This window comes from Cygnus atratus, chromosome 1, assembly GCF_013377495.2.
Source record: "Cygnus atratus isolate AKBS03 ecotype Queensland, Australia chromosome 1, CAtr_DNAZoo_HiC_assembly, whole genome shotgun sequence".
Lineage (NCBI taxonomy): Eukaryota > Metazoa > Chordata > Aves > Anseriformes > Anatidae > Cygnus > Cygnus atratus.
This window is the reverse complement of record NC_066362.1, coordinates 126936919-126959345: the sequence shown is the minus strand read 5'-3', so window position 1 is coordinate 126959345 and position 22427 is coordinate 126936919. Positions and strand designations below refer to the sequence as shown.

General features: G+C 40.5%; 2 protein-coding genes across 8 annotated transcripts in view; both read right to left on the bottom strand.

Annotated features, from left to right (window-relative positions):
• The window catches only part of PHKA2 (phosphorylase kinase regulatory subunit alpha 2), a 44514-nt gene extending 35727 nt beyond the window's left edge, over positions 1 to 8787 (bottom strand). Inside the window, exons 1-9 of one of the 2 annotated variants that reach the window (XM_035542126.2) lie at positions 8607 to 8787; positions 7091 to 7249; positions 5706 to 5753; positions 4774 to 4942; positions 3892 to 3974; positions 3174 to 3254; positions 1045 to 1143; positions 595 to 741; positions 315 to 368 (exon numbers count right to left, since the gene is read on the bottom strand). In XM_035542126.2, the coding sequence (XP_035398019.1) occupies positions 315 to 368; positions 595 to 741; positions 1045 to 1143; positions 3174 to 3254; positions 3892 to 3974; positions 4774 to 4942; positions 5706 to 5753; positions 7091 to 7249; positions 8607 to 8684 (918 nt within the window). In that variant the 5' untranslated portion in view covers positions 8685 to 8787. The remainder of the gene's footprint in view (positions 1 to 314; positions 369 to 594; positions 742 to 1044; positions 1144 to 3173; positions 3255 to 3891; positions 3975 to 4773; positions 4943 to 5705; positions 5754 to 7090; positions 7250 to 8606) is intronic. The other variant, XM_035542125.2, reaches the window with a different exon arrangement.
• Positions 8788 to 10515: 1728 nt separating this feature from the next.
• ADGRG2 (adhesion G protein-coupled receptor G2) overlaps positions 10516 to 22427 on the bottom strand; it is a 62553-nt gene continuing 50641 nt past the window's right edge. For 5 of the 6 annotated variants that reach the window (XM_050716161.1, XM_035542135.2, XM_035542134.2 and 2 more), the window contains 5 exons: positions 21699 to 21798; positions 21117 to 21391; positions 17880 to 17981; positions 17040 to 17192; positions 10547 to 12652 (listed from right to left, as the gene is read on the bottom strand). In XM_050716161.1, the coding sequence (XP_050572118.1) occupies positions 12468 to 12652; positions 17040 to 17192; positions 17880 to 17981; positions 21117 to 21391; positions 21699 to 21798 (815 nt within the window). In that variant the 3' untranslated portion in view covers positions 10547 to 12467. Of the gene's footprint in view, positions 12653 to 17039; positions 17193 to 17879; positions 17982 to 21116; positions 21392 to 21698; positions 21799 to 22427 lie in introns of all 6 variants that reach the window. The other variant, XM_035542136.2, reaches the window with a different exon arrangement.

Genomic DNA, 22427 nt, shown 5'->3' with positions numbered 1-22427 from the left:
TCTCTGCCCTCGTTCAAAGACACCCCAGGGCACCTCAAACACATTGCTTCCCCTTAGGCACCATAAGCATGTCACTCCTTGTAGAATGATGAATTAACTTCTCTCAGTAATAAGTGGTTTTCAGACCATTAGTCTCCTTCAGACATGAGTCATTCCCAGGGCGGATGCCTGGATTACTACCAAAGATGTCACCACTAAGATGTCTTAACAATGATGCAGAACTTCACCCTTCATGTACACGAGACAAAAAAATTGTCCATAAACAAGAGATAATGTTCTTCCTAATGTCTACTGAAAATACACATCAGAAATACCTCTCTGGGTGTCTTGTAGCCATCCCGGAGAAAACGACAGCAGCCATAGCGGCCCTATAAAAACAGACAAAATTACAGAAAACTTCTCATACCATTCTTCCTCATAGACTGACATCTGTGTATAAGCAGTGTGTTTTCAATGCCACTTAGGGGTTTTCCTCCCTCTGTTCCATGCACAGACCCACCAAGTCTGGCAATCTGTTTAATTAGGATTTTCAGTTAAGAAAGGAAGTTCTGCTTCTCTTTCTCTCTGAAAAATAAAAATAAAGGAAATCCTTACCTGCAGTTTGGATATGATTTCGCTCTTGGTTACATTAACAAGGTTTATATCCTCCACTGCAAAAGCCGGGTAAGAAATAATAGAGAGAAGGCCAGCATCTATCTCCTTTGACGTGGATGCCCTCGGCAACATGGAGTAAAGTATAGACTGAGCAAAACAGGAACAAAGAGAGGGATGTAAAATAATTTGTCTTGTTCAAAAGACTACGTAAAATGCAAATGGAACATACTATTTGCAAACTGAGAAAGAATTCACTGCATAATTATTTTAGCTGAGTTAATAGGAGAACACACTTTCATGTGATCTACTATAAACAGGGTGAACAGTGCAGTCTGAAGTCATCCTCATTAAGTTTTCAGCTCAGTTAATCAACATTAAATTTAAGAATAAAAGGGAAGGGGAAAGGGACCAGGGTTTTCTCCTAGCAAAGGAAAGAGAACTAGTTTTTACCTGACAATGTTCGACTTCGTCAGGAAGAACATGAATCACTGATTTGTGCCCTCCGTGAGCTCCAAAAAGATCTAGTTCATCTATTGCTTCCAAAGCAGCCTTCAAAACAAACAAACAAACACACACACCCCCAAAGAAAAACAAACATTAAATAACTTTTAAGTCAAGTATACACCCTAGCACCTGTACTTTTCTTCAGAATGAGATTAGGTTAGAGAGGTTTGATCCACAGACATGTTTTCAACTTCAATGGGAAGCACCAAAGTATTTTAGAAAAAATAAATATTTTTGCCTTTCCACTGGAAGGATACAGGACTGATGTGCTGGTGACCCTTCTCACAATTAAAATGCAATGCAAAGCAATGGGGAGCGCTGCTTCTGTTGAGATAACACCTAAACAGTATTTAGTAATAAACGTTTCTGTCCCACAGCCCAAAATAACTCCTCCATTTAGTAGCCTTTCAATCCTCCTTCCTGCAGGGCTATTCACAGAGAAAGGCTTGCTCAACATGCCCAGGACCATCGGAGGCCGGTTCCTGGAGAAGAGAGCATTGCTATCTACCTCTCTTACTGATACCAGCACTTCCCGAGGGTAAGAGAGACGAGATGTCTGCTCTCTGCACTCCTACTGGCCAACCAGACACATCATGCCCTGTTTTGGCAGGTGAATCAGCACATCTTGTACCTCTCAGCCATAATGCGTATGCCTAGGGAAGACATTAGCAGCCCAACCACTTTGAGCATCTCTACTTTAACCTAGAAGGCTACAAAACCCTGGCTTTGCTGATGTGGGGTTTGTGGTGCTACCCAGGGACTGGGGCAGGAAGAGAGCAAGGACTGGGCTACCAGAGCCAGCTTAGCAGAGCTTCCCCCTGAAACTCCAGTTCGCAGGGCTGTGGCCACACTGAGTGCTGCTCCGTGTCCATTTGTATCCTGCAGCTTCACCCTAATGCAAATCCCTGACCAAGGGAGTAGAGCAGAGAGCAGCTTGCCTGATCTCTGCTGAGAGGCAACACAAACATCAGTTCCCTGGCTCTACAAAGGCTCTCTCTCTAGCAGACCAATAGAGCTAACAGTGTTTCTGCTATGTTTCTGCTAACCATGTCTGCTAACATGTTTCTGCTAACAGTGGTAGATTTCATTGCGGAATTTACAACCAGGACCACAAGCAGCCTTAATGGTGAACACAAGACCCTTGGATCCATTCAAGGAAACACATTCCCTGCTGTACGGCTGCCATGGATTGTGACAAAACAGGTACAAGAGACAAGCGTTAAGGGGGAGAAATCCCAAAGCATATTAAAAAAACAGGATCAACCTCTGCAGCAGGGTCGTCAGACCACAGCAACCCCCACCAGACTGTTCAAGACAAAAACCTCACACTGAGGCACCCCCACTGAAGCTGCCTTGTCACTCTTTGACTCAACCGCAGCCAACACCAGCGGCTTCTCCCTCTTGCAGCCAGCCACGCAAGATCTTGGTTACTGATAAATCATGCTGAAATGCAACTGCACCTTTGATGTTACTAATACTTGGTTTGTGTCAGTCCCCCAGACACTATGTAAAAAGAGAGTTGGAAACTACACTATACATTTATGGCCTTTAGAGCTTCATTTAATATCTCTGTGACCTTGCAATACAGAGGAACCAGAAATACTTGCTTTCTTTTATATAGATCTTTACGCATTTTTCTGCCTATTTTAGTTGTGAATAATTTCTGTGACTGACATCCTGCTGTTTTCCAGAATTTACATCTGACTCAACCTTAACATGAAAACATCCTGTATAATACTGATGGTAGATAATTAAGAAGGAGGGATAAAAAAAAAAAAAAAAAAAGAGGCCACTTCATAAGACTGCACCTCGCTGAACCTATCAGATTCATGCCTCAATGACCCTGCTAGATATTTTGCAGTCCTTGGAACAACTGTATTAAGGTCCTTCAATGCTAGCCATTATCACAAGGATTTGGCACTGAATACTCAACTCACACCCAAACAAAAATTCTTATACAATCAGTTAACAGCTGCAGGGGCCAAGAAGGCTATGCAAAGGAAGCTATCGGGTTCACTAGAGCCATTTAGAGTAACAGAACAGCCAAGAAGGAGGAGTCAGGAAGACGTTCTCACTTTGGCCATCCCTACGGAGCTTGCGTTCAGTTCAGGGATGCCCTGGTTTGTCTTATCACCACGTTCCCAAATGCCATAATCCTGCAAGAATAACATAAAAAAAAAATTGGCATGGTTACCTAGAAAACTATTTCCCTCCCTTGCCTCCACATGCACAGCCCCACCACAAAACCAGACCCTTGTATGAAACTTGTCTATTGGCCTTAAAAAATAAAATAACAAAAAATTCCCCAAGTCTCTGAAGAGCTTCCCCTCATGTTTAAAGAGCAGTACAAAGAGATATATCCCAGCAGGATGAGGTCTATAATCATGAACCACTTTCTGCACTGAACACACAAAGCCCTTTATCCTGCATGCTTCTCCCTCTACCTCTTCAACTTCATTACTTTCCAAAAACATGTTTGATAACGCTTTGCTCTTTTTAGAAAGGCCCGTAAGATGAGACATCGAGTTATTATTTATTATCAATAAAGATCTAAATAATAATTTAAGAAAATCTATTATGATGATAGAACAAATATACCTCACCCAGGCAGCAGTAAATCCCTCCACAGCCCTCCCACCACCTCCAAAGGTGCTGCTCACAAGGTAAAGTACTGACAGATTCTGACATCCTCTCATGGAAAACAAAGTCCATGTTTTCACTCACCATCAATAAATAATTTCCCACCCATATCTGAGCAGTGTTCAGATGTTTAACACTTAAATAAGTACTTACAGCAACTTTGTAGGCAGCTTCTATGTAAAAAACAAGATTCTGAATAAAAGCAACTTCATCAAGGGTGAAGATGATACGTAATCCTGATTAGAAGAGGGGAAGAAAGTAATTACACATATTAAAACAGAAATATTTACTCTTCAATGAGTTTCAAGCTTTTGCCTATTTGCTACAAAATACTGTCCACAAAAACCAATGGAAAGACTCACACTGATTTCAAAAGAAGCAGCAGCAAGCCTCAATATTTCCTGCTGATAAACTATTTCAAATGCCACCAATACACATCACCCGTTTCAAAGACCAGCCAAAAAACCACCCTCAGCAGGAGAGTGGCATTCATCCCCAGAGGGTACAGAGCAGAGAAGCCTGGGCCAGCTCTGGCTCTCAAGAACCGCGTGGCGCAACTCCAGCAGCAGCCCCACCCCACCATCTGCTTCTCGCTCTGCCAGGAGATCACCAGGATAAGAGCCTTATCCTCTCAGGAAGAGTACACATGAGAAGAGCACAAAGTAAAACAGCGCCAGCAAGAAAAGGAACACAGATAGGCCTAGTGGCACCTGACTCAATGTGGTCACTCTCGGAAGAAACCTGTTTGTTCATCAGCACAACCCATGTAGTCTTCAAACACAGCTCTTCTCTGATGTGACTCTGTGTAGCTTGTGTATTTGTATGCCAACAAACTTTTGAGGGAATGGACGCTGCCTGGGCAGTTACTGTGTGTATGTCCCGATTTCACATCCACATCTCTTCCACAGAAACATTATTTTCTGAGTAATAACTACGCAAAGATCTTTGAAGCTAGTTACAACTCTTTTCCATTTAAATGAAAGCTAGAATACAAAGACTGCAACAATAGCCAAGGCTAACATAACTTCTGCTTACCTGATGCAGTCATCTGTGCCAAGAAGAGCAGGTAAAGCGAAGTTGCATCTACTTGCAGATGTCCCCACTGGTCATCTCCAACCACCGTGGCACAAGTAGCTGAGTTATACTTGGCGTGCAGGCAGTCTTTGGTACTCTGCGTGCATTTGAACTTCTCTACCTTATCTACCTGAAAAACACCAGAGATTTTGAATATGAATAACGTTATCAAGACTTGGAGAAGAAATTCTCCAAGTAACTTCAAAACAAGCACCTTGTCTTAGGCAAGGTGAAACACAAGGTCCTAATTTTTGTTACCTCAGTTTGATAACAAACTGAGGTAACAGAGAGAGAGTGCTTTAACTTCAGACTCTAGCTAAATCCATGTCCGTTTGGGAAAAAGTAAATTTAAACCACCTTGTTGAAGTTCAAATCTCTGTTACGGGTATGCATGTTTGTGAAAATCAGTTTGCAAAGGCAAAACTGATTTGGTACAAGCCTGATCTCAAAAAGGTTCAAGTAGGATTAGTTTTGCTCAAAGAAACTACAGAACTTTAAAAAGACTTCCCATACCACCTTGTACAAGCGCACAAACACACAATCATTCTGCAGAAAAAAAAAACACACAAGGAGTATCTGCTTCAAATGAAATGCTTTGTATTTACAACACATACTAGTTCAACTCATACCTACGCCAAAAATTTTTCAATCCCCACTGGCAACAAACACACGAGTGGAAGTCAATCAAACCATTCACTGCTACTTGCCTGCAAGTCCGTGGTACTACGCTACTGCCAGATGGACGCTTTCCATACAGTAATGGCTTGGAGAGCTAAGGCTCTTCATTCTGGGCACACACATTTTCCAGAATACTTTCCTTCTCTCCCTCCACCTACAGCCCTGCATCTCACCTTGCTGCTACCCGCAGTAGATGTTGCTGGGTTATAACATACCTGTCTCATCATGCACTGCAAGAGCCCCCGCATCAGCTTCACAACGTTCTGCAGGAACAAAGCAAACCAGTGACACTTGTGCATCGCCAGCCTTATCAGATGTTACAAACATTCAAAAGTCACAAAGTTCACACTCCCTGCTAATGTCCTCCCAAAGACAGGAAATTGTATTTGACTCAAATGCTTTAAATGCCTTTTTTTTTTTTTCTTTCTTAATTTGGTTGATCCCTATCTAGGAGAATAAATCTTTTCCCACGGGTCCTCTCTAAATAGTGTAGCAACCCTCTGTGGTCTTTCTATCTGGCTAAGGAAGAGTAACGTCACATGTTGTAAGAACAGTAATAATGGTTTGTAGAGCACCAGATCCAGGTGCTCCAACTGCAAGGCATTGACACAGTAACCTGTGGAGTCTCTTCATCTCTTTATACAGCACAACAGCAAGCAGATGACTAATGTAAAGAAAGGGACTTTAGTGTGCATAAAGAGAAGTACAAGATCTAGTCTGAAATGAAGAAATCAAACCCATTTTTTTAATCCAGAAAATTATTAAGGCCTCAGAAGATGATCAGGCAAACTGAGCCAAGGTTGCTGTGTCACCACAGACCACCCTGGTTTGAGAAGTACAAATCTGCATAAAATTTATGCCTTCAAAACTACATCAGGACACTGAAACTAACACTCCCTCCCCTACCATTTAACCCACCTCTACTCTCTCTCTTCTGATACCCACTTTCCCATCTGTGGACTAAAACTAACTGTGTGAGCTACCTCCCCTTCCAGTTCCCTCCCAGTCTGGAGATCTGTGCCTTTGTTTCTGACCAAACATGTCTATACACCATGTATGACCTTCATGAGACTACACACATGCACATTTCAAAGACAGCTACTTTAAAGGGCATGTTTCTCCTTAAGGGAGAGGACAGTCTAGCAGATAAAATGATATCCTAGGATTCAAGCAACCTAAACTTGATTTTCTGCTCCAAAATATACCTCATGAGGGATCTCAAGGTTTAATCAAAGAGGCTTGTCAATCTGGGTATAACATCTCTCGGAAGCCTAGTTTTCAACAATCTGCCACGCACTGGAAGTTTGACTCCTACCAGTTTGTGTTTTGTTTATATTTTAATTCAGATGTTAGCCTGTCTGTTGTTCAGTTCTCCAAATCTTACTTCCTGGTAGGCAGCTGAAAATACAGGCCACCTTGTGGCACACAGATACTACTGCCAAGGGAACAAAACACATATTCCATGCTGGGAAAACTGTGCCAGATCCTAGACATAGCAGCAATGCAAGCACACCATTCACAACCACCACCCTAGGAAACAAGAAAACAAACAAAAACAAAACAACAGCATAGCTGGTTTATGCCAAAAACTTTGACGTACCTGCTCAAGCTCGTAGGCTTTGGCCTTATCCTCGTCCCGGTCTGCATTCTTTCGGTAAGCCATCCCGAGCCCCCACACCGCCAGAATGCTGTAGACATTGTCCCGTACCCAAGCATCCTTATGGTCTGTACCAGCTGAAAGCAGCCCTGTTACTGGATTCTAAGCAGAGTAGAAAGAGTACAGAACAAACATCATTACCTGAAATCCCATCTGTTAATATGAACTGATTCTTTCCTTATCAAAAGAGAAAGAAACAGAAACAAAAGAGAGAGCAAGGATGATTTCACACTGGTTGCACACTGTGGCTGTCACAGTTTTACAATAAAAGAGAGGCCCAGTCCTTTCCCAAACTTGCACAAGTGAAACACAAAATTTCTTTCAACACTTCAGGATGTAATTTACAACACCTAGCTGGGCACCCTCATCCACCCAGGATGATTAGCTAAGTCACTAGGTGAAATCTGAAATACACTGAGGAAATATGAACTTAAATTTTGCATATTTGGAAGGAAAACAGGGTACTGAGTTAACACTAGAAACTAAGTTTGGGATCTGTTCTTGCCTGTGGCATGACCTCAGTCTGTGGTGTGACCTCGAGGAAGTTAAAGAAATACCACTTCCCTTCTAGGAGGTAAAAAAAAGTATTTGTTTATTTAGCTACATGGTTTATGAAAGCTAAAACATGAATGCATGCAAAGTCTTTTTATACCCTCCAATGTATAGAATGGCAAATTCTGACGGTGCTTAATACCAGCGCTGCCTGAACACCAGCACACCGACCGAGCAGTCTCTTGCGTTCCAAACACTCCATTAAATTTTTCATTTAATCACTGATTCCCACCACTTCATTACCATTAATTTTTAAGACTCTGTTTGTCAGCTGTGAGTTCAAACAGAGTGGCTGGGATGGACGTAAGATCAATTGCTGCTAGTGAGATATCTGACTGCTGGCGTATCGGACACGTTTTCCTCACAGCGAAACGCCCGTGCCCACACTGCGCCTTGTCCCAGCCGTGCCGCTGGGAGCACGGGCTCAGTGCCCGCCGTCACAGCACACCAGCTCGCGTGCCAGATCTACACGTCTGGCACGCTCATGGATGCAAGGTACAAGGTCAGTCACGTATCGAGCCTATGCGACCTCAGTAGCATCTTAAACCCGTGGCGGGGGGGTTGGAAGCAGATGGTCTCTGAGGTGCCTTCCAACCCGAGCCAGTCCGTTTCTAAACGCCTCCTGCTCGTGGCCAAGCAGGTGGCTCAGGCTTGCCCTGGCTCGCTGCTCAAGCCTAGAAACCCATCTCGCAGCATCTCTCTAGGCCCTCCTGAGCTGCCTGCCTTGCTGCGACCCGGCGGCTCGCTCTGCACGCCCGAACCAGAACCGATCCGCGTCACGCATCGAGGCAGCCCAAGGTCACCCCCCGCCTCCCCTTAAGCGACTGCGGAGCCCCCCCAGCGGCTCCCCCCCGGCTCGGCACGGCTCGGCTCGGCTCGAATCCCCCGGCCGCGGCTCTGCCCTCACCTGGTGGCAGAGGATGGTCCGCTGGACCAGGCGGGCGTAGCCGTCCAGGCGCACCCCCGAGTTGCTGCGGCTCCTCATGGCCGCTCCCGGCCGCCCTCAACCCTCAGCCGCCGGCCGCGCTCGGCGCGGCGGCAGAAGGAGATGGCGGCGGCCGCGGGCGGGGCCCGGAGCCACCTCCCCTCGGCGCCCGGGGCGGGGGCAGCGCCGAGGCCCAGAGGGGCGGCACGGCTCTACCTGACCATGGAAATAGTCCTGACGGGAGAGCTGCTGGCTCTCTTGTGGCTCTCAGACAGCATTTGTGTACGAACTGCACAGCAGGAGCGAGGCAGGGCTCTCCTCACAAGTTCGTTAACTCCCTCAGTCACAGCCGTGCGGCTGTAGTTCAGTGAAGGTTTCACAATCCCAGAAGAGCAGCCAGTTCTTTCTCCCATAAATCTGCACGTTTACCGCTTCAGGGCATCACTTTTTACCATAGAAGTCAACAAAGATTGCAGACACTCAGGGAACAGGTTTGCTCTCCGAGATGGTGCCAGCTGCACACCGTGTGCTGCTGTTTACCTAAGCCTAAGCTCCAAATCTCTTGACACACGTCCTGGGCTTAGCTCCGCAGCCACAAGTTGATGCACAGTCTTCCACTCCGCTTTCTCCCAGAAAAGGGGTTGCAGCTTTCAGCAGGCTCTGAGCTGCCATGGCTACGCCGCTAGCAACGCACAAAGGAACAAGTGCCAAGAGGACATGTAGTCTGTAGGCCATCATATGGCTTAGTTGCAAAGCTTTAAGTGAACTACTGGGACCTGGAAGCCACAGAGCTGTGTTAATCACAGCATGCCAACTTGTTTAATTGCATGCGTTTTTTGCCTTTTTTTTTTTCCCCAAAATTAAAAACAAATGAAGACTCCAAGCAGTGACAGTGGATATCCTTTTTAGTATGGAATTTAATCACTGAAGCCAAACTCAGCTATGTGCTTTTGCTCACAACATTCTGATGGAAGACTTTCAGCAGACTTGAGGACAAGCATTGAGCAGACAGACACATCAGACCTTTTCTCTGCTATAAACAGATCTGCCAGAACCATGAAACATGAAATATGATGTAGGAAAAAAAAATAAATGCAAGGGCACGGTCAGCATTTTCTCCAGCTCATGTCAGACACAGACACAGACACAGATTTCTAGGTTGGAAGAGACCTCAAGATCATCGAGTCCAACCTCCGACCTAACACTAAGTACTCCACTAAACCATATCGCTAAGCTCTACATCTAAACGTCTTTTAAAGACCTCCAGGGATGGTGACTCCACCACCTCCCTGGGCAGCCCGTTCCAATGCTTAATAACCCTTTCGGTAAAGAAGTACTTCCTAACATCCAACCTAAAACTCCCCTGTCGCAACTTTCGCCCATTCCCCCTCGTCCTGTCACCAGGCACGTGGGAGAACAGACCAACCCCCACCTCACTACAGCCTCCTTTAAGGTAACTGTAGAGAGCGATAAAGTCGCCCCTGAGCCTCCTCTTCTCCAGGCTGAACAAGCCCAGCTCCCTCAGCCGCTCCTCGTAAGACTTGTTCTCCAGACCCCTCACCAGCTTGGTCGCCCTTCTCTGGACTCGCTCGAGCACGTCCATGTCCTTCCTGTAGCGAGGGGCCCAAAACTGAACACAGTACTCGAGGTGCGGCCTCACCAGAGCCGAGTACAGGGGGACAATCACTTCCCTAGACCTGCTGGCCACACTGCTTCTTATACAGGCCAGGATGCTGTTGGCCTTCTTGGCCACCTGAGCACACTGCTGGCTCATATTCAGCCGACTATCAACCAATACTCCCAGGTCCTTCTCGGCCAGGCAGCTTTCCAACCACTCATCTCACTCATATCTGAAGAATTGTAACACAATCCCATATAACGATACATTTATCTAAAAGACAAAGTTTATGTATTTTATGTGTTTACTTGCTGTAAATTTATTATTTTTTACGGTTGAAAATATAAATACAAGAACATTAAATAAATTTACAAGAAACAGTGCAAAGGCAATTCACCAATAGTTAAAGCATTCACAGAAATGCATTCCAGCTACTAGCATTCCAGTACCGTCTTTTATTAACATGCAGTTAAAACCTCGTGGATAAATACAACAAATACTTTAAGTTCGCACTTCAAAAGCATATTCAGAGTAGTCTCAGACACAGGTGACCAAAAGAACCCAGGCATTGCATATAGGACCACAAAAGGGTTTGAGTAATGAAGAGGTTCAATTGCTGGACTACAAGAGAGACCCAGAAAGGAGGTGTTTAACTGATGCATTTGGTTGAGAAGAGCATTTCCAGGGCTCCCTACTGAGTCCTCTGGGAAAGCAAAGTACTCTTTCCCCTGCAGCGTATGCCTGCCTCAAAAAATTCCCCTTCCAGGGTCCATCAGTCTGCAGTGTGGCACTAAATTTGTTCTAGCTCTTGCTCTGGCAGCATCCAACCTTTCTCCGAGAACGCACGGAGCAGAAGAAATGGCCACAGCTGCACACCTGTGTAAGAAGTAGGCACAACCAGGGCTCCCGCTAATTTCTCTTCAAAAATCTTCACGATGTTGGATGGGTTCTATTTTCGTTCAGCTGTTTCACACGAAGAGCCCAAATCCATGTTTTCCAGACAAATAACACAAAGAAAATGAAACTTTGCTTCATGAATTACTGAGCTAGGGCCTCAGGATTTGGTTTGCCAAAAAAGGAACAAAGTACAAACAGAAATACATTGTAACTGCTCAAGAGCTGCCCCTTAAAAACAGCCACACAACAAAATGAACAATTTACTGGACTACTAAATACAGCAGCTAGCATTTATTTTCTGTATTTATTTTTTTAATTCAAAAAATAACACTTTGCTACTTTATCGTTGCAGATGAGAAATGCCAGTGTGTTTAATCTCTGGAACCCACACTCAAGATAAAATATTGACCCTGCTGAAATCAATGGCAAAAGCTTCCATTGACTTACTCAAGCCACTAAGATAACTTAGCTGTATTTAATAACCTACTGGCTACTTTACTTATCAATCCCTCATTCTTGGCACTCTCCTTTGAAGACACCCAGTTTCTTACTGCTCTCTGTTGTAATAAGAGGTCGCTAAAGGTTAAAGACCAATAGTGTTTGTATTTACAGTCCTGTATCTGGTGAATGTATTTAAACCACTGTAAGTGATTTCACTTACTGAACAAATTAGCTTCTGTATCATTCTATGTTAAAGTAAATTATTTCAATTAAAGACAAATGCAAAGTACAATAAAAGTACAATAAAAATTAAAACAAAACAGCAATTTTTTTTCTATACAAAGGAATATTTAAATTTACAAGAAATAAATACAAAAGTATCACTAAGATGCTTACAGGCAGACATTTTCCTGCTTATGTACAGCGCTATAGCCTGCAACTACAACATACAAAAAGTTGAAGACAGTATAGCTAACATTTTTAAAGATATCATTTGTATGCAGAAGTTGTATTTTCCTACATTTATACAATACTACTATGCATTATAATTATATCCAGATAAACTTAGATGTAATGAAAAAAGCTCTACACAAAACTTTCCTTTAAATGTAAAAATCCTCAAAAAACCTCTAATGAAGAATCAAAATGGGAACATACCAGCTGTAATTCAACATCTGAAATACCTCGTCAAAACAGTAGCTCCCTCCCCACTTCTTTTTTTTTTTTTTTTAATTAGTAATTGTCCTTGTCAATACATTACATGCTGCCTTGAAGTTTCAGTACCATATATTAAATAAAATCAGTTTTTGGTCTTCTCACATTATGTAAAAACTGTTGAAGTAAATCTCTACTTCACACTGTAAAACAATGTTCTGTTTAAAAGGAAATCACATTTTCTCAATGAAAGTTAGGCTTCCCCTCTTTGAAGTCCTTCTGAGTGAGATACGGCTATTTTGGCTGCCTGTATCATCCTTTTCTTGGAATACAAGTTGTTTGCCTGAAAAGTCATGAAGACACACATCACCGTTCTGTACGCTGAAAGAAACACCATTCTTCTCAGTGGAAATATGGCCTGTAGAAACAAAAAAAATGCATTCCCTATCAGAAAAGTAGGAATTACATATTTTCAATAGTGAAAGTCACAATTCTGAGAACATAGACTTTGACTTCGAATAAATATCACTAGATAATATGCAAAATAATTCTAATTCTAGTTTTGCATTAACTAGTTAAAAAAAGGTTTCTTAGTTTTGCTATGTATATGAAACAAGAAACTGTTGGACTAAACATGATATTTTTTTTCCTTTGAAGCGCACTCATCTTGCAACATTTATTTCTGGAGAACAATCGGAATATGGCCTAGCTCCAAATATTTTTCTAAGCCATATTTAGATTGAGAATCTTAAACATTTGGGTAACCCTACAGTGAACATGTGTCATACCACTGCTGATTGCTGCCTACTAATGCAATGGAACACCAGCTCCACAAATGCTTGATTCTCTGGATAGAATCTCCTATGTCTAGATAATTTTGCTGTGAATTAGGATTTTTTATTGTATTTGTGCAAACACTTCCAGTTGGATTTTATTCTTTTTTATTATTATTATTTTTTCAGAAAGCATGTGAATTTAAAGGATGCGCCACGATCCTGATACCGTATGTATCAGAGGAGTAGGACTAAATTGTAAGGAATGTCAGGACAGGAAAACCCCCAAACAGAACTGGTATTTCTTCTGGGAGACAATCATTTTGTTCAACATGAAAAGTAAGTTCACAAACACCGATGCAAAACTGTCGTTTACACCAGAAAGAGCGAAATAATAATAAAAAATGTTTAATAAAAACACAAAACATCAGATTTTGCTATTTGCGTTAATATAACACTTCACAAACAAACATCATCAGAACTGGCTAACGTTAAATCTACTGAAAAGACACAACAATCAGTGCAGAAACTGCTTGCCACTTATGGTTTTGAGAACAGCAAAAGTACTGGTGAGAAACACTGAGACAGTGAAAGACGAGTCTGTTACAGGGATCAAGATCTGATCTCTAGTATACCTGGCTTCAGTTCATCAAATACCTCCAGTATCCTGGAGCAGAATCCTGCTATGGCTCTGCCTTGGACTTGGGCTTGCTGCCTTGGGCTTCTGAACAACCCTCGCAGAAGCAAGTGCTGGGCCTGTGCAGGGCCACATCACCCTGTGCAGGGCCACATTACAGGATGGCTTTTAACTAGTTCTTGTTGAGGTCTCCAGGGGGAGAAGTATGTGGTGACATTCTTCCCCTGCACTTAACCCTTCCTGCAGAAAGGATTCAGCTGCTTGAGTGACTGGCCTGAACTGCTCTTCTCTCTTCTGCTTTAGCCAGGGCCCCCAGGCACACAGCTTTAGTATCGCTCTACCCAAATAGTTCCTCTACAGCATAAGCATTCACTTCAGGCAAACTGCATACCTTTCAGCAGTTAGCCTACTCACTCAAGCACTCAAGCATATGTCAGTGTATCAGCTGCATCAAAGTCTCATTTCTAAACTTTTCTTTGGAATGAGACAGCATTTTTAAAATAAGATGTGAACATGTGTAGGTTTCTAGTTAATAAATCTTCCTAGCAGTTTAAAAATGTAATGCATATACAACTAAATCTAAACATTTCAAAATGAGAGTTTAAGGAGGTGAGCTTATAATGATGGCTGTCAAATAAAAATTACAAATTCCTTGCCAAACTACTGAGGTGCCACTGGACCTGCAAAAAGGAAACAACATCTCAACAGATTATACAAATCCTCTTAAATATAAAGTTGATGTTTAATGATTAATTTAAAAGGTCATCAAGCACTAAAACATACACAAAAGTAAAGAGGGTAATATGAGCAGAAGAGCTTTCTTAATCAACTCAAATCAGATAAAGACTGAAATGGCAGAAAATAACCACAATTGCTGACATTGTAATTGTGCATAAATACAGGTTTAGCCCCCTGCCTGACTGCCACTGATTTATTTTAGAAGCAGTGTTCTAAGCAGCTACGCGCTGATGTTAGTGCAAAATCTGAGGAGAAAAGGCTATTCAATGAACAAATTCAGAAAGGTTGTTTCTGTTCCTCAGAGAAGCAATCTGCAGGTTCAGTCATGTGATACCTATCGGGAGTTTCCCAAACATGCAAATCTGTAATAGAAAAACAGAAAACGAGGAAATATTAATATGTGATGAAAAGATGAAGTTACATAATCCCACAGGCAAGCAAAACCACATTCTGCATAGACAACCCAAATATACCATGGCAAGTCATTCAATCCTGCATCTGGATTAGCATTTCTGTGGAAGTAGCAGGGCCAAAACCATTAAGTGTTCATAACTTAGTATATTTATGACATAGGTCTCAATTTCCAGAATTGCTATTTTTGTTGTTGTTTTTTTTTTTGAGCTCATTTTTAACAATAAAAGTATTACAATATTATTTTGCAGTTCTAGCTGTGAGAGCAGGAAAATCAGGTACAGCAGATTTTTCAGAAGGTTCTGTGTTCCTACCCAGCACTGGTCAACTACCTTCTGGAGGCATTTGTCTAGCTCTTCTGAGACACAATTGCCCCATATTTAGAAGATTAAGTGTAAGGAATTGTCTCAAAGAGCTTTGCCAGGAAGATGAACTTAAATTTAGACTCTTTTTGTAGAAGTCCTACAGACGACCCAGAAGAGTCAATCAAACCATACAGGCAAGGTTTCATAAAATCCTTCTGATATAAATGGAGGATGTGGTACAGGGTTCACAGCATTCGAAACATACAGTAAAGTGGAAGAGGAGAGGAGATGGGTCATCTGAGACATCTATGTTTACAGGTGTATACAAAGTTATAACAAAATTCTTTCAGCTGCTTTGTCTGAGATACTTATGGCTCAGGCCATGCAGATTCTTACACTGGAAAGATTAATCAAGTAAATAAACTAGGACAGAACAGAAGCATGTCACATAAAATTGGCATCCCTCAATGATTTAGACCATCAACTTTGCACCTTGTTCTAAAATACTACCCAAATCAACAGCAACTTGTTATGGAAAGCCACAACAGAACCACTTAGTTGCTATAAAACCCAAGTTCTATAAAATATTTATGTTATCTTTCTTTCTGTTGAGAAAAGTAGCCAAAATGCATTTGTAGTTGTGTATAAGCACATCAAATGTTGCAGGGGCAGATATCATTCATCAGAGTAACTAACGTAGCTAGACAAAATGCTACAAGATGTGTAGGCTTTTGCACCTGAAAATCTCTCTCGTTTTGAAAGATACTACTTTTAACTAAAAATATTGCCTTGCTTTGTATTTGATGACAGTGAGAGTTACTGGATTCTTCTCTCTCAACTGGCCTGTTACACGGAAAGTATGTTAATTATTGCATTGTGTGGTATCCAAACAGAGGTTTTACAAAGGGATGGCAAAAACAAAGGAACTAATTTTACAGACTCAACATGGAAAGCTATTGAGAGCATGTCCAAATGACACTTGCTGAAGTCTTCTGATTTCTTTACAATATGCAGCTCACACATCCAAATGCACAGTGTAACACATTAATGGGGAAGCATATATGAATTCCATAGCTTTTACTCTGTACATCTGAGAGATTATAGTGTTTTTCAGTTGACTATCTGCTTTCTTCTGACAGCATGTGCCAGGAAATGAGGACAACCTAACCTTTGTGAGCATATTCTACAACTTCATACTAAACAATCTAGCTGATAGCATGACTTCTTAGCTCAACTCTTGATCAGTTGGGAAAAATACCTTAGGCACACAAATAATTTTACTTCAGAACAACTGTTTCCTGCAACAAAGGTATATTTCCGTCAGCAAAAAATATCCTTAGCACAGTGAATATAAAGAGCTATGGAGCAATTCGGCTTCAATACTTACTCTGTAGCCATGAGTGAGGCACCCCTCTCAACAGTGCTCTCTTCACTGAGGTGGTTTTACAGGTTACATTCTCCATTTCTCCTCCTCTCGTAAGCAGCTTCCATGTGAGTGTTCCATTAATGTTAGCAGGAGTTCTTCATATTATCTCCTACATCCTTTCTTTCATATTCTCAAAACATCTTCATGGGGTATCCTACATTTCTTTCTTCTTCAGTCTATGTTTATTTTTATAAGTTTTAAAATATGAACTGTTTTTAAACATTCTTGAAGCTTATTTTCATATCTTCAAGTGACAAGAAAGGTGTTAACAGCAGCTTCGGGTAAATAACAGCTTTGTAAGGAATATTACCTACCGTTTCATACATAAATCAATAGTTCCTACTGAGTAGGATAAATTGGTATTGTAAAACTTTGTGTACAGTCCCCTAAAATAGATGTGTGGTATTATTTGTGAGGATATCGGGAAATATTCCGACCCTGTATTTATAAATAATAATTGGTCAGCAATTCATTTTAAGTCAGTATGAAAGAGTATAGCACTGTATGATACATACCATTTCCATTTGTGTGCACTGAATAATCATTATTCATCAGCAAAGTTGTAGAATTAGTGGAGTTACTGTTTGATTGTAAGGAATTGGAAGAACTGGATACACCTTGATTTACAGTCTGCTTCTTCAAACCATTAGTAGCAGTTCTACTCCAGTCTACAACAGATACATGTTACAGAAAATTGTGCAACTCAGACAAGCAAAACATAAAAATATAGTTAATAATGCAACTAAATTAACATAAAAAACAAGGCTTTTCCCACTCTCCTCACAGTATTCTAAACAGATTAATATTCTCCAACAAATGTCATGTTTCTTGATGTTTACAATTTTTGTATGTAGTTCCTTTTTCCTCTTTGGCCCTTTTTAATACAACTGTCTTAGTTTTATGACTGCAGACAGATCAGAATTTTCCAGCAACTAAAGTACAGTTGATCATCTAAGTTGAAGCGTATAAACAGTATATATATAGCTTTATGAGAAGTTAACCACTGAATAACAAATAACATAAACCTATTTCTAGATTTTTTGGTTTAAAGTATGTTTCACCTTGCTTTCGTTGAAGTACTTAACAAAACTACATTTGATATAGAAGCTAGAACCAATCTTACAGGTTCCTAATGATGATCAAGTCTTCTGCAAAGACATGCCCATACACTGCAATGGAAGAGATCAACTGCAGTTAACACCTTAATGCGACAGCATGCAAGAACTGCATCGATTGCCACCTTTAAAGAGCATAATTTCAGAGGTTTTAGCATATTACAAAATACTAGGAACTTAACACTGAGTATAAGTATTAAGAAGTAAAAAAAAAAAAAAAAAAAAAGTTTCCATATTTACCAGAGTTTTCAGCCAGCCTGAATTTCCCACAACAAAGGTATCTTCTCCACTGTTTACGGACATTTTCCTTTGTTACACAATAGAAGATAAAAATGAAGAATCCTGCAAAGCAATGATTGACTTTTACAACTTCTTAATAAACAATGTTTTGTTTTTCCTTCATTTGTTTTTAATTTCTAATCAAAAGGGATGACACCTTTCTTTGGTGAAAAAGTTGAGAACTCTGAATGCTAGAGAATACTTTTCCACTGAACATAGATGAAAGGAATCACACACACAAATGCATGAAGAACAAATATAACCAAATCCACAAAGTTCAAGAAGTTTCTACTTTCAAATAGGACGGGAAAAATTCTGTGGATTCTGAAATTTACTTAGCACTTTTGGAAAAGAATTCAAAGCAATGTCAATCCAAAGCAATGTATCAGGGCACGATACAACACTGTCAGGCTACACAGCTCTCAACAAATGGCATGACATTGCCACAGCTTTTATTAGCAGATGACCTGTTACCACCAACTGTAATAGAACCAGTAATGAAAAAAAAAAATTTTAATTCTTGTATTCCTAGCTCCTGAAGCACCATTACTGAACTTTCCACAGATTCAAGGAGCTATTAATTGGACACAAAATCATTGTTATGTCATTTAGAGCATCATACAAAGAAAATAACTCATATCTAAAATATTAACAAATGGTACCCCCTTCACCACAACTTTAAAGCCTAATATTTTTGAGAAGGGATAGGGCTCATCCCTATGTCTTGCCAGCTTTGCCCTACAGACATTACCTGCTTCACATTCACTTCTACTGACACACAATGGTATGTAACTCTCCCTGCTTATAAAAGCCCGCCCTCCCACTTTAAGGAAAAGTGGCACTTGGTCTTTGCAGTTTTCCAGCTGCAACGTATCCTTGAGAACATCAGTGATAGGTTTAGAATGAATGGAAAAGAACAAGAAGGAAAACTAAATGTTCAGGCTGGCACAGACTCACAAGTATGTTATGTTCACTCTACTTTTAAGGTCAGTTAAACACGTAAATTCCTACTAGGAGAGATTACTTACATCTTTGGTAGCTTAAATAACTTCCTAACTTTGGCTTTCAGGATGAATATTTGAATGTAACTACATGTTGCTCTACTCATGGTTCTAATACCACTTTCAAATTCAGTTTTGAAGCACTGGCATAAGCTTAAAGTCAACACAATTTATGCATCCTATATTACTTTTAATTTCAGGATTTGTCCAGCATCTAAGTTAAAGCTGAGCAGAAGTGGAACTTAGCCTCACATAACAGAGTTCTTTTACCACACAGAATCTACAGTCCTGAGTTGGTTTTACACACTTCCATGTGAGACCTGTGAGGATAAGGGTTCATCCCCCCTGTTAACCAAATAATAAGGTACTCAAAAAATCAAGAAACTGATGGGAGCAGCCATAAAGGCAACCCGACTATGAGAAAAATACTGACAGAAAATGTCTGCTAAAATATCGACAGATGTCTGCCAGCCTGAGAACTACTAGCTTGAGAACTAGACCTGTGAACCAGAAGCATCCTTGAGAAGTGCAGCTGACCTCTTTGAAGGGCAGCTGAGTACCTAAGAACCAGAGACATCCTGCAGATATTAATAATAACAGCAAAACCAAGGAACTGTAACTGCAAATTATCTGGAAAGGGTGAAAAATGCTCTGGAACGAAGGTAAAACACCCTGAGAAGGTTGGAATCAGTAACTGCTACTGGCTGTTTTAGTCAAAAGAAGTCAAGTAGTCTGGGAAAAGTAAAATTGTGTCTGGAAGAATAGAAGCTGAATGAAATTAGCATCATCTATTGGCTGCTCTAACTGGTGGTGTCCTACACTCTCTTATGTCTCTGTGATATAAAAATGACTTGTTTTCCATGCGAAATGGAATTTCTCTCTCCGAGAACTTCCTGTGCACAGACTTTTCCTGCAAGATTTACTTTCTGGGGACACCTGGCTGACTCCAAACTCCATGATGAAGATCATCTTCAAAGTGAAACTCTGTCTGTTGTCACTTCTGGGATCAGTCCTGCATCTGGGATCAGTTAGATGAGCACTTGGTACAGGTAACGTTTTGAATATATATGTGTATATATATGTATGCATGCGTATATGGAACTAATTGTGAGCATATTCACTACTTTACTAGTGCTAAGTTTGTAGTAGCCTGTAGTAACCTCTCTTTTGATACACTTGCTGCTGCTATTGATTGCAGCTATATATATATATATATATATATATATATATACTGCTTTTCTGTAATAGCTTGATATATACTTACTTCATTAATCATAGCTACACTTGCTATTACACTTGCTAGAGGTGATTTACGTTAATCTGTATTAAAGTAAACAAATGTATGAAATAAAGCCTTTGTGTCCTTGTGTACTATGGAATCCTGCAAATCCACTGTCACGATCTCTATGCACCCACAGGCCAGGGAACCATTTAAGCTGTGTCCCATACTAAATAGGGGAGTGGTATATACACTGAATTGCAATTTTAATTGCTTTAGCCTCTCTGGAAAATTATTCAGCTAGTCACCTAAAATGCCATTTAAGCAGAAGTTTGTATTCAAAGTGCAACAGGACAATTCAGGTACATCCAGATAACCGTAGGCAACTACGGTACCTCATGTTTATATGAAAGCTTTTGAAGCTTCTGAAGTCTGCTTTTGGATATATCCAGTAGCATCCTGGCCTCTGCAAAGCTGCATGCCTTCTATGTACTAAAGGCTATGCTCAGGAGTTGGACCACTAACTTTACATGTTGCAGCCTTGCCTGTCTCAATGGCCCTTTGATGAATGTCACCCCTCACTCCTCTGGCTTAGAGGTAAGCAGAGAAATAACGCAGTTTTCACTACATTAATTGCATTATTATGTGAGCACTTACAGTAACTGAGTATTTACAAGTAATCTATTGACTAGAGAAAGACAGTCACTTCCAGTGGTGTCTGGTTTGCATACATTTAAATTCTAATATTTATAGGTATAAATATGGTATACATATAATTAGTAGATAGCTTTTCTGCACCTTATGGTAACATAACAGTAACATAAGATTAGAGTAAAGCAGTATCATATCAAATTTAAGTAACATCTTAAAGAATGTATCAAAATTACATTTTTGTTGCTGAATCAAGAAAGTGCCATTTTCAAATGTTTTGTTCATTATAGCATAAGCAGTGGGCTGACACACAAAATATGAACTTACCTTGCAACGTGTTAAAAATGGTAAAGAGGTAAGTAAACACATCATTTACTGTGAAGAAAGCAAATCCCCAAGTAATTCCCAACAAGAACGTGAGGCCAGCAACACTCCTGAGGTCTTGAATACTTGTTTTTCTTTGAGCACCAAGTTGTTTTTTCTTTTTAATGCGACAGAGCTGAATCAGCACAACAATGAACATGCTGATATTGATCAGGAATATCACACAAAAGTATCCCACAGCAGTAATATAGAAGGCAATTCTATTTTTAATCCAGCAGCTAGAACACAAAAATAAAGTTTGTCAGCTACTATCAGAAAAAGACATTAAGTAAAATAAGTATGAGATATAGCCATACTTTGTTGTAAATACAAACCATTTTTGTCTCTTTTTTAAAAACTTGTATGTTTTTGCCAAAGGTTAAGAGCATTCACGTAGGCAGATACTACAAAGCACACAAAATGCTGTAGAGCCATACCATTTCAAAACTCTCTCATTGCTTCCTTCCCTCCCCCACCTGTACTTTGAAGAAAAGCAATTTGGTAGGACCTTCACCCCCCAAAAAAAAGTGCCTCCTTGCAACTTACAATTCATCAGGTCTTGTTTTTGAAATCTTTCCAGTGGATATAAATCCATAATTATCTGGTGATACTGCCAACACAATGGCAACAACTACTGCTGGTAACCCTAGAAGATTATGAGAAAACACGTAAATGGAAATCTTGACAAAGACAGTACTATGATAATTTGAAATTACTATATTTATCAGTGAAATCTAGATTCTGAAATTTGCCTGTTGAATTATGTTGACGACTAGCTGTCTGAAAAAAAATAATAAAAACTGGGGCATTCAAACAAGAGCACAACTTGGAAAGAAACCAGAGTTCTCCTCAGATAACTCCAAATCTTTCTCAAGTAGGCAACAAATAGTATCACGTCAAACTGATTTAAGACATCAAATACAGCATACACAATTTTCATTCTTACACCTGTTCAAAGAAAACGATCATATTGATTTTAGTGCCTTCACTTGTGTTTACTCAAGTGGCCAGAGAGAATAATGAGGACTAGAATCTCTCTGTCCTTTAACCAGTTATATCTATTTCTACACTTTTTGTTATAAACAGTGCTATTCCAGGAATGTAATGTCTATATTTAATGGCATTTATTTTCAAAACAGAACTGATGCTATCTGTCTGGTAAATGGAAATGGAAGTAAGCACATTAAAAATTGGTTCTATTATACTTGCACAAGGAAAATCCATTATCCATTTGCATTGAGGCAGCCTAAGTTTTGCACTTTGCGATCTGAAAAA